Here is a 12,633-nt window from a genome sequence, read left to right on the forward strand (position 1 = left end):
CAGAATTTCCCCCCGCCCGTCCCATTGTGACGTTAGCCGCCGCTTTCAGGGGAGAGGATCAGAATTCAGTCGCTTCTCTCTGTCCCCGTGGAGCCTGTGAGAAGGCCTTGGCCAATAATCTGTCATTGGGTAACTGTGCAGTCAGCGATCTGATAGTCGGCACATTTTAGATTGCTGAATGGAGACTTATTGGCGCCGGTTACAGATAAGAGGCTGACAAATTAAACCTGTTCATAGAACAGCGCCAGGAATTACTGACGCTGAACGCAGAATAACAGAACAAAATGACGGAGATTTTAAAATCATTCCATTGAAACTAGACTTTAGATTAATTCGCTCCTTTCCGGCACTGGAATTGGCGGGCTTTTTCAAAATCAAAAAAAAGTTCAAACATGTCGACAGGCCGACAATGTCAACCAATGATGTGCTTACTTTCTAATCTGTGGCTCTGTGATTGGTTACGAAATGGGATTGTGGAGCGGACCCCCAATCAGAAGTAAGGTCGGGTTAGAGCGGTCTCAAACTGCGGTAATTTCAGGTCCCCGAATGACTGAACTGAAATTTCACAATTTCACAAACCCTGTCAGTATCAGGGCCGGACACCACCGTCTGGCTGCAAATTCACAAGTTGGACTCTTTTCAGTAACCCACTCAACGGCTTATGTCCGACCAGCCAACTAATTATTAAATTATAATCATTACAGTAAAACTGCACAATGGAGAAATGTGTAGACGCGATGTGGCTTTACACGGAGAGGGAATGTTCCGTCTGAGGAAATAACTCCATAAACCTGGTGCAACCGAAAGCGAAATTCAAAGATTACAGAACACATCACATATCTGTTAATAATATTTCTGACCACAATCTATTTTTGAGAACAATCTACACCATCTCCCGTTCCCAGGTCACTGCTCTCTCTGTGAGGCTGTGGGTGGCTCTTAAAAGAGCCTTTGTGTTGAGTTTGGTTGAAAGGGTCGAGTTGTTCAGCCGCCGAATCCATAGAGAGTGCGGCCCTGCCGTTTCAGAGCGTACACCACATCCATGGCAGTGACCGTCTTGCGCTTGGCGTGCTCAGTGTAGGTGACCGCATCCCTGATCACATTCTCCAGGAAAACCTTCAGCACCCCACGGGTCTCCTCGTAGATCAGACCCGAGATTCGCTTGACACCGCCACGGCGAGCCAGGCGGCGGATGGCTGGTTTGGTAATGCCCTGGATGTTGTCACGGAGTACTTTACGGTGGCGCTTGGCTCCGCCTTTGCCGAGTCCTTTGCCTCCTTTGCCTCGTCCAGTCATGATGATTCTTCAGTCAAACTTCTGCTGAATGAGAAACAAACTGTTTGTGGCTGCTCTTATATACAGCCGACTCCGACCTGACTGAGAAAGCGCAGAGTAAGAGAGGCGGGGAGGGGAGGAGACAGAGTGAGAGATTAAACAGAGAGAGCGGGAGGGGAGGAGACATCCTGCTGTCAGCTCCCGGCCCCTCCAGCCTCTCTGTGTTTCTCTCTCCTCATTAACTCTCCGATTCCAATTAAACTCGGGCACTCCACATTCCCAGACTGGCCTCTTTCTGTCTCGAAGACCGGAATGTCTGCTGCCGAGAAAGTTTCATCAGAAGTAAAGGCAGCAATTTCGATTTACCGCCGTTTCATTGCTGCACTGATCGCGCTCTCTCACCCCATCGCCGACATGTTCTCTGTTTTTCGGCTGAAATTTGAAATCAAATAAAGCTTCACGTTTAATTCCCACTGCAAGGCTGAGCAGGGGGGCAGGGCGATCCTATGACAGGGAAATCTTTGAATTTTACACAAGATTGCCTCTGAAATCCGGCGATGAGGGCGGACACACAAACACAGTGACATTAGTCTAACCCGCCCGTCCCTTTAACACACTCTCGCTGACACAATGTTCACTCAGCTCATTCACAGCACAATCTGTTCCCAGATTTACAGTTCACAGGACAGGTTTTCCTCTCCGCTCGGCCTGTGCTGCCGATTCTCGGGGTTCGTTGGAGTTTCCCAGCTCAGTCAGTGTTAAACACTCTGAGGCCGGCGCTCCTCACAGTGTCTGTTCCCCAGATTCAGGGGCAGGAGCCAATCACAGCTGTGGCTGTGTTCACTACTATCTGGTTTGAAGGTACTATATTGTTTGCAGGCAGAAATATGTTTGATTTATATGAAAATAGAAATGATGATCTCACTGCCCCTCTAGCCTCTCTCTCTCCTCCTCCGAAACTGAGGAACTGAACAGAGCAACTGGTGTTTGATGCATTCCATTCTCAACACCCGGAGACAGCAATGAGAGAGAGAGAGAGAGATGGTGTCAGTCTTAATGTTCGTACTCTGATACAGGCGGCCCAGGCACTCTCTGTTAGAGAGGTTTAGGGGCAGGAACGTGTCACAGTTTGTCTGTGTGTATCCTAGCCTGCTTTTAGAATATAGTATTATTCACAGAAATAGTGAGACATTCTGTTTACCACACATGGCTTAAACTCGGATTCAATAGACCGAAAACTGAGAGGTTCAGCATCGATCCAGATATAACTGGCAGGGCTGGGGGATTTGCTGACTGGGGATTGATCTTGTGCACAAGTCACAGAGACAGACACATGGGGTGACAGACTCACCGGCCCGGGATCTTGTCTGGGTGTCCTTGTGCACCAGTCGCTGAAGGTAAGCATGCAGGTGCAGCAGGCGGTTAAGAAGGCAAATGGTATGTTGGCCTTCATAGCGAGAGGGTTTGAGTACAGGAACAAGGATGTCTTGCTGCAGTTGTACAGGGCCTTGGTGAGACCACATCTTGAGTATTGTGTGCAGTTTTGGTCGCCTTATCTGAGGGAGGATGTACTTGCCATGGAAGGAGTTCAGCGAAGATTCACCAGACTGTTACCTGGGATGGCAGGAAAGACGTAGGAGGAGAGATTGGATCAATTGGGCTTGTACTCGTTGGAGTTTAGAAGAATGAGAGGGGAGCTCATTGAAACTTATATAATTCTGACAGGACTGGACAGACTAGATGCAGGAAGGAAGTTCCCGATGGTCGGGCAGTCCAGAATCAGGTGTCAGAGTCTAAGGATAAGGGGTAGGCCTTTTAGGACAGAAATGAGGAGAAATTTCTTCACCCAGAGAGTGGTGAACCTGTGGAATTCTCTACCACAGAAGGCAGTAGAGGCCAATACATTAAATATATGCAAGAAGGAGTTGTATATATGATATACCTATCAATTCCTCCAATAAAAGGCGAAGAGTTACGAAGGTGACTAAAGGTTTTTATTGACTAAATAACAGAGCCCACTCTCGTGGGTGATCCGATCCAAGCAGGAGGAACACCAGCCAGTCGCTCACCTTTATACCTCGCCTGGTGAGTGGAGCTAAGGCGGAGTCGGCAGTGGTCATCCCAGGTATAGCAGTGTGGCAAGAGGCGACCTCGTACCGTGATACAATAGTGGTCAGTGATACAGTTATAACGAACAGTGGTGAACAGTGCTAACTACTAACAGTGATACGATAGTGAACGTGGTTTACCACATTCACCCCTTGTTTAGAATTAAGTCCGGCGGGGTGAAGTGTACTACCAATTCTGGTAGTTCAGTCTGTCCGGAGGCTTCGTAAGCCTCTCCGATCGCCGCAGCGGTGGTGTTGCCTTATCCGGTGCTGGTGCCTTATCCGGTGTTGATGCTGGTGTTTGCGTGGTCGGCGAGGGCTCGTGGGGTTCCGGCATGTCGTCTACCTGGGCTGAGGTTGGGGGGGTTGGTGGCAGTGTTTCCGGATCGGCTGAGGGTGCGAGGTCTCGTAGGGAGACAGTGTCCTCCCGCCCGTCTGGGTACGCCACGTAGGCGTACTGGGGGTTGGCGTGCAGGAGGTTCACCCTCTCGACCAGGGGGTCCGTTTTATGGGCCCTCACGTGTTTCCGCAGCCAGACCGGCCCCGGGGCGGTCAGCCAGGTTGGTAGAGTGGTTCCCGTAGTCGACTTCCTGGGGAAAACGAACATTCGTTCATGGGGGGTGGTGTTAGTGGCCGTGCAAAGTAATGAACGGATGGAGTGCAGCACTGTCGGGAGGACTTCTTGCCAGCGGGAGGTTGGGAGGCCCTTAGACTTTAAGGCTAAGAGGACGGCCTTCCATACCGTCGCGTTCTCTCTTTCCACCTGACCGTTACCTCTGGGGTTGTAGCTGGTGGTCCTGCTTGCTGCAATACCTCTCTCTAGGAGGAATTGCCGGAGTTCCTCGCTCATGAAGGAGGAGCCCCGGTCGCTGTGTATATAGTTCGGGAACCCGAACAAGGCGAAGAGGGCATTCAGGCACTTAATGACCGTGCTACTGGTCATGTCGGGGCAGGGGAAGGCAAAGGGGAAACGGGAGTACTCATCAACGATGTTGAGGAAGTACACATTACGGTCAGGGGACGGGAGGGGCCCCTTAAAGTCGATGCTCAGGCGCTCGAAGGGGCGGGTGGCCTTGATCAGGCTTGCTCGGTCCGGCCTATAGAAGTGCGGTTTGCACTCCGCACAGGTCTGGCAGTTCCTGGTCATGGTCCTGACCTCCTCGATGGAGTAGGTCAGGTTGCGGGCCTTAATGAAATAGTAGAGTCAGGTGACTCCGGGGTGGCAGAGCTGGTCGTGGAGGGTCTGAAGCCTATTGATATGCGCGCTGGCGCATGTCATTCGTGAAAGGGCATCAGGGGATTCGTTCAGCTTGCCTGATAATCGTAGGTGGAGAGCTCGATTCTCCATCTCAAAATCTTGTCATTCTTGATTTTGCCCTTCAGCTTGTTATTAAACATGAAAGCCACCGAACGCTGGTCGGTGAGGAGGGTAAATCGTTTGCCTGCCAGGTAGTGCCTCCAGCGCCGTACTGCCTCCACGATCGCCTGGGCCTCTTTCTCGACCGACGAATGTCGGATCTCGGGGCCCTGTAGGGTCCTTGAGAAGAAGGCCACTGGCCTCCCCTCCTGGTTTAGGGTGGCGGCTAAGGCAAAGTCGGATGCGTCGCTCTCCACCTGGAAGGGGATGGACTCGTCCACTGCGTGCATCGTGGCCTTGGCTATGTCTCCCTTAATGAGGGAGAAGGCCGCGCATGCCTCCTCCGTGAGGGGGAAGGAAGTGGCTTTCAGGAGGGGTCTGGCTTTGTCCGCGTAATTGGGTACCCATTGGGCATAGTAGGCGAAAAGCCCCAGGGTTCTCCTAAGTGCTTTAGGGCAGTGGGGGAGGGGTAGCTCCATGAGGGGGCGCATTCTTTCTGGGTCGGGGCCGATGATTCCGTTCTCCACTACGCAGCCGAGGATGGCAAGGCGCGTGGTGTTAAACACGCATTTCTCCTTATTGTAGGTGAGGTTCAGCCGTTGGGCCGTACGGAGGAATTTCTCCAGATTCGCGTCATGTTCCTGCCGGTCGCGGCCGCAGATAGTGACGTTATCTAGGTAGGGGAATGTAGCCTGCAGTTCGTTCTGGTCAACCATCTGGTCCATCTCCCTTTGGAAGACCGAGACCCCATTAGTGACACCGAAGGGGACCCTAAGGAAGTGGTATAGGCGCCCATTCGCCTCGAAGGCGGTATACTGGCGGTCCTCAGGGTGGATAGGGAGTTGGTGGTAGGCCGACTTCAGGTCGATGGTCGAGAATACTTTATACTGTGCAATCTGATTGACCATGTCAGATTTGCGGGGGAGGGGGTATGCGTCCAGCTGGGTATATCTGTTTATGGTCTGGCTGTAGTCGATGACCAGGCGGTTTTTATCGCCGGTCTTTACTACGACCTGGGCACGCCAGGGGCTGCTGCTCCCCTCGATAATGCCCTCTTTCAGGAGGCGCCGCACCTCAGAGCTAATGAAGGCTTTGTCCCCGGCGCTATACCGCCTGCTCTTGGTAGCGACGGGTTTGCAGTCAGGGGTAAGGTTTGCAAACAGAGAGGGTGGCGGGACCTTGAGGGTGGAGAGGCTGCAGGTGTTACGCGGTGGGCGGTTTAACGTTTGCTGGTTGTTGACTGTGAGTGGGGGGAGGGGTCCACCGTATGCTAGGGTTACGCTTTGGAGGTGGGATTGGAATCCAGCCCTAGTAGGACGGCAGCGTAGAGATGGGGGAGGACGAGGAGTTTAAAGTTTTTATACTCCGTGCCCTTAACCGACAGGGTCACGACACAATAGCCGCTGATGTCCGTGGCGTGGGACCTCGATGCCATCGAGATTCGGATGCGCGTTGGTAGGACAGAGAGGGAGTAGTGGCTCCCCGTGTCTGGGTGGATGAAGCTCTCCGTGCTTCCGCTATCGAACAGGCAGGTCGTGGCGTGGCCGTTCACTTTGATGTCCATCATTGACTTGGACAGATGGTGCGGGCGGGCTTGGTCCAGGGTGACGGAAGCTAGTGTGTAGCTGAACGAGTCGTTGTCATCTGCGGGCGAGGCGGTCGGGCGTGGCGAGTAAAATGGCGTCTCCCACGAGGTAGGGCAAAATGACGGAGAAGATGGCTGCCCCCGTAGCTCACATGAGGCACTATTGGGGTCGGTTGCCTTAATCAAAGATGGCCGCCCCCATGACTCATGTGTGGGGATGCTGGCCTCAGTTGCCCTAAACAAAGATGGCCGCCCCCATAGTTCGCATGCGGCACTGCTGGCCTCTGAGGATCCGCTCCTGCGGGCCTTGGAGAAGTGGCCTTTCTTCAGGCAGGTTTTGCATATGGAGTTCTTGGCTGGGCAGCGCGTCCTCGGGTGCTTCTCCTGGCCACAAAAAAAACAGCCGGCGGCCCGATCGCGGATGCCCGATGTCGGGGCCGGTGCCGGGGGTGGCGGGGCCGGTCAGGTCCGGGACGCCGACGCAGAGGTAGGTCCCGGGGGCGGCGCTGGGAAGGGTGCTGTGGTAGGGGTCGGGCCCGAGTCCCAGGGTCGCGAGCAGTACCTGGTGAATGCTTCCTGATCTTGGTGGGCCACTTCCAGGGAGATAGCGAGGGCTTCAGCTTTTTCCATGCTGAGGTCTTTAGCTTCCAGCAGTCTTTGCCGTGAGTACTCGGACCGTAGGCCTTTCAGGAATGCGTCGCGGATATTATCTTCAGTATTTTCGGCTGCCGACACCGATTTAAAGTCAGAGTTCCTGGCGAGTGCATATAGCGCCTGTGAGAATTCGGCTACTGATTCTCCTGGCTGTTGCGGCCGTGATCTTAGGAGGTGCCTAGCGTACATGTAGTTTACCGGGGTCCAGTACTTCTGTTTCAGCAGGTTGATGGCGGTCTCGTAGGTAGTCATGTCCTCGATGAGAGTGTATACTCTCGGGCTCAGTTGTGCCTGCAGGACACTTAGTTTGGATGCCTGAGGGACGCTGGATTCTCTCAGGTATGATTCGAAGCAGACCAGCCAGTGTTTAAAGTCTGCGGCTGAGTTTGCTGCTCGTGGGTTCAGGTCCAGGTACGGCGGTCTGAGGGCTCGCAGCCAAGCTGGCTGGTGTGGCTGTGCTCCTGGGAGCTGCGCTGGTGGCTCCTCCGCCGGTTGTGACTCGTTGTCGGACATCATTAAATTTAGTCAATAAAATTGATATACCTATCAATTCCTCCAATAAAAGGCGAAGAGTTACGAAGGTGACTAAAGGTTTTTATTGACTAAATAACAGAGCCCACTCTTGTGGGTGATCCGATCCAAGCAGGAGGAATACCAGCCAGTCGCTCACCTTTATACCTGGCCTGGTGGGTGGAGCCAAGGCGGAGTCGGCAGTGGTCATCCCAGGTATAGCAGTGTGGCAAGAGGCAACCTCGTACCGTGATACAATAGTGGTCAGTGATACAGTTATAACGAACAGTGGTGAACAGTGCTAACTACTAACAGTGATACGATAGTGAACGTGGTTTACCACAATATATTTCTTAAGGATCAAGGGGTATGGGGAGAAAGCAGGGACTGGGTACTGAACTTCGATGATCAGCCATAATCGCATTGAAGGGCGGAGCAGGCTCGAGGGACCGAATGGCCTACTCTTGCTCCTACCTTCTATGTTTCTATGTCTGGCATCTGTTGCCTACACACCAAACAGAGACAGGCAGAGACTGATTAAACTCCCCACTTGTAGTGTATGTGCTTTAAGTCAGAACTACTTTTTACACCTCCTGTATAATGTAGTACCGGCAGTAACCACACTGGTATATAAGCTGTGCGCATGCCTCTGTACCCCAGTCTAGAAATGACCCTCCTCCAGTAAAGACCTATTTTTTTTTTATGTACAGCATCTGTGTAATTATTTATCCACTGAACCACGGATGTAACAGTGGTGACGAGTGTTCATGCGAATCTACCTGCAACATAAAAAAAAATAGTTGAGTCCAGGAACATGGGTGTCGACCGCAAGCAACCGCCCAGCAGTCAGGCAGAGATCCAACTTCGCTGGGGAGGCTGTGGTTCCCCAGCCACAACGAGCAGTAAGAGACCAACGACAGGTGCAGAGCAGACCCTTCCCGAGCAGCGGCGGCTGGAGCCGACCGATGGCAGAGAGAGAGAGCCGGGCAGCGTCGACGGGGTACGAAAGAGGGTGAAGAGAGCAGGGCGCAGCCGGGGATTGATCACCAAGTGGCGTCGAGGAAAAATACTGCAAACCGGAGAGAGAGAGAGGGTAAGAAACAGCCGGATTCTAGACTGAGCAGCGTCGACAAATATCAAGAGAAGAATGCGCAGAGCAGAGCCAGGGATCACGGGCTGATCAGGGTCTGCGGGGCGAAGCAAGGGGAGACACGGAGAAGCATGGAGAGCGCGGGATGTGCCATTGAGCTGTAGAGAAGCAGGGAGAGCGCAGGAGGAGCCACTGAGAAGAAGGAAGAGCGCGGGAGATGCCATTTTGTGAAGCCGCAGCGGAGAAGACGGGCGAGCGCGGGAATGAAGGAAAGCACGGGAGACGCCATTTTTGCCAGCGGAGAAGAAGGTGAAGCACGGGAGGCGCCATTGGGGATAGTTAACGCACAGCCAAGGATGCCGAAGAGTGGCAGTATCTCTACATTCGATAATGAAGTCGAAGATTGGGAGACATATGTGGAACGTATTGAGGTGTACTGCAGGGCGAATGAAGTGCCAGGTGCTAATAAAGCATTGTTCTGTTAAATTCCATGCGTACAAAAACTTATGGGTTACTGCGAAATCTAATAACCCCAGAAAAGCCGGTAAACAAGAATTTTGAAAGCATAGTAGAAATCCTACAGGACCACTTAAACCCCACACCGCTGCTGATAGCAGAACAATTTAAGTTGCATAAAAGGAACCAACACAAAGGCGAAAGCAATGCTGAGTACCTAACGGAACTGCGCAAGCTATTGAAATACTGCCAGTTTGGAGCGGGACTAGCAGACACGTTAAGGGACAAGTTTTTGTGTGGGCTACAAAGTGAAGGAACCCAGAAATGGCTTCTATCAGAAAAGGACCTTACGCTGGACAAAGCTTTCAATATGGCAGTATCACACGAAGCAGCCACAAGGGGCACTGCAGAGGTACAACGGAGACCGCAAGAATATGGCACCAATTAAATGACCTATGGAACAGGGAAGTGCTATCGCTGTGGCAGAACAACACATGACCAGAAAGATTGTTGGTTCAAGGACCAAGTGTGCAGACAGTGTGGGAAAGCAGGACACATAGCAAGAGTCTGCAGGTCTGGGAAGAAACCCAACAGTAAGAAATCTCCACAGGAGAAGTACAAAAAGTTACACCAGGTGATGGACAGTGGTTCAGATGAACAGAAAAGTGACACAGACTCCGGAAGCAAGGAGCTGGTTTGTCTGAAACTACATAATGTAACTGAAATGGAGGATCACCAGACTATCTGGGTTACACTCAAGATAGATGGAGTCCAAGTGGAAATTGAATTGGACACAGGGTCAGCTCTAACAGTCATAAATCAAAGAGACTACAAGCAGCTATTTTCACACATACCCTTGAAAGCTACAGAGATTGTCTTGAAGACATATACGGGGCAAAAAGTCTACCCCAAAGGAAAAATAAGGGTGAAAGTGACATATAAATGTCAGGAAATATTTGAAATGGTTATATATGTATTGCCAAATGGAGGACCACCACTGCTAGGACGTGAATGGATCCGGAAGCTACATTTAGATTGGCATTCCATACATGCACTGAAGGTGGAGGCCAAAAAGGATGACGATGTCACATCTGGACAACTGTCAAAAATGCTAACTGACGCAAAAGAAGTTTTCCAGGAGCGACTAGGAACACTAAAAGGAATAACAGCAACAATTAAAAAAGAGGATAATGCAAGTCCAAAGTTTCTGAAGGCCAGACCAGTGCCTTATGCGATCAGACCAGCGGTTGAAGCAGAGCTGGAAGTGTTGAAACGTTCAGCAGTACTGTCCAAAGTGGACTGGAGCGAGTGGGCTACACCCATCGTTCCTGTAATGAAGAGGTCGTTGAGTAATGTGCCTGGGGGACCAAAGAATGTCCGCATCTGTGGGGATTTTAAGGTGACAGTGAACCCAGTCCTTCACACGGTGCAATATCTGCTTCCACGAATTGAGGATATTTTCGCCTCGCTATCTGGTGGTAAACGCTTCACCAAAATTGATCTAGCCCAGGTGTACTTGCAAATGGAGGTAGAAGAAGCTGCGAAACATTACCTTATGATCAACACCCATAAAGGTCTCTATCAATACAACCGGCTGGTGTTTGGAGTAGCCTCGGCTCCGGCTATCTGGCAAAGGGCGAAGGATCAGGTCCTGCAAGGGATTCCAGGGACCCAGTGTTATTTGGACGACATCTTGTTCACGGGCGAAAATGACGGTGATCACCTTGCTAACTTGGAGAAGGTGCTCGCCAGATTAAAGGAATATGGGCTACGAGCTAATCGCCACAAGTGCGAGTTTTTCCAGAAACAGATCTCGTATTGTGCCCACGTCATCGATGAAGAGGGGTTACATAAGTCCCCTGACCAGATTGAGGCAGTAGTCAAGGCTCCAGCACTGGAAAATGTGTCACAACTGAAGTCGTTCCTCGGGCTGGTAAACTATTACCACAAGTTCTTACCAAATTTGTCTGCAGTATTACACCCACTGAACATCCTACTGCAAACAGGGGTACCATGGAAGTGGAATGACGAACGTAGACGAGCTTTCTAGAAGTGTAAAGAATTGATCACATCAAAAGAGGTGTTGGCCCATTTCAACCCAGCACTACCAATTCGTTCAGCATGTGATGCATCCCCCTATGGCATTGGAGCGGTGCTGTCGCACAAATTCCCAGATGGGTTGGAAAGGCCAGTAGCATTTGCGTCTCGGTCACTAACCTCAGCCGAGCGCAACTACGCCCAGATTGACAGGGAGGCCCTCAGCCTAATATGGGGAGTAAAAAAATTCAACCATTATCTGCATCGGCAGAAGTTCACCTAGCTGACTGACGACCAAACACTTGTCTCCATCTTTAATCCTAAGAAGGGCGTGCCAGTAATGACTTCACAGCGGTTACAAAGATGGTCCCTGTTTCTAGGGGCGAATCAATATGAAATAGAATATAAAGGCACGAAACAGCATGGGAACGCTGATGGGCTATCGCGCCTGCCACTGCCTATGGTGGAGGAAGCACCAGCAGTGGACCCGATCGAGATATTTTATTCGTCGATAATTGAATGATTGCCAGCAAGAAATGCGGATATAGAGAAGGTGACCAGCAATGATCCGATGCTGTCACGGGTATATGAATTGACGGTGAGGGGATGGCCAACACTTGGAGACTCACTATTGCCAGCATTCTCATCCAGAAGAGAACAGCTGTCAGTATGCCAGGGGACAGTGATTTTTGGATCCAGAGAGGTGATTCCACCCAAGTTAAGGGAGAGGGTGCTAAAGGAGCTACATGAAGGTCATCTGGGAGGAGTGAAAATGAAAAGCCTTGCTAGGGCTTATGTGCAGTGGCCAGGAATCGATCAGCAAATCGAAGACCTAACTAAGAGCTGCTTAGGATGCCAAAAGGTCCAAAATGCACCACCACATGCCCCTCTACACCCATGGGAGTGGCCCTCCTCTCCATGGCAACGGGTGCACATTGATTTCGCTGGTCCATTCATGGACTCAATGTTCTTAATAGCAGTGGATGCTCATTCAAAGTGGCCTGAGGTGATAAAGATGTCTTCAACCACTACAGAGAAAACGATTGCAGTCCTACGGACCATATTTGCCAGAAACGGTTTGCCAGAGCAGATCTGCTCTCATAATGGACCACAGTTTGTGTCCGACGAGTTCCAAAAATTCATGAAAAGGAATGGGGTAAGGCATTACACATCCACCCCGTATCATCCAGTCACCAATGGATTGGCTGAGAGGTTCGTACAAACCTTTAAGAAGGCGATAAAGGCCATGTGCGATGAGGAAATTCCACTACAGCATAAGATGGACAATTTCTTATCAGCCTACCGAAACGCGATGCATGCAGTTACCAACCAGACCCCGGCCATGATGTTCTTTAATCGAAGGTTGTGATCTCGTCTGGACTTGCTCAGACCAAATGTGCGAAGAAATGTTGACGACAAACAAATCCAGCACATCAACGAGAAGCCGACAATAAGCTTCAATCTAGGGCAGCCAGTCTTGGCCCATGACTATCGAACAGAGAAGTGGCAACCCGGAATGATATGTACAAGGTAGCGGCCATTAATGTACACAGTGGATGTC

The 12,633-nt window shown here is 51.2% G+C and overlaps 1 protein-coding gene across 1 annotated transcript; it reads right to left on the reverse strand.

The window, feature by feature from the left end:
* Positions 1 to 961: 961 nt before the first annotated feature.
* LOC147087940 (histone H4) lies at positions 962 to 1,350 on the reverse strand. The gene has a single exon (XM_085977847.1). The coding sequence runs from the start codon at positions 1,294 to 1,296 to the stop codon at positions 985 to 987; it is 312 nt and encodes a 103-aa protein (XP_085833973.1). The 5' UTR covers positions 1,297 to 1,350; the 3' UTR covers positions 962 to 984.
* Positions 1,351 to 12,633: the final 11,283 nt, after the last annotated feature.

The sequence above is a fragment of the Somniosus microcephalus genome, unplaced genomic scaffold, assembly GCF_052327205.1.
Source record: "Somniosus microcephalus isolate GS21.2 unplaced genomic scaffold, FLI_Smic_1.0 unresolved_chr5, whole genome shotgun sequence".
NCBI classification, from domain to species: domain Eukaryota; kingdom Metazoa; phylum Chordata; class Chondrichthyes; order Squaliformes; family Somniosidae; genus Somniosus; species Somniosus microcephalus.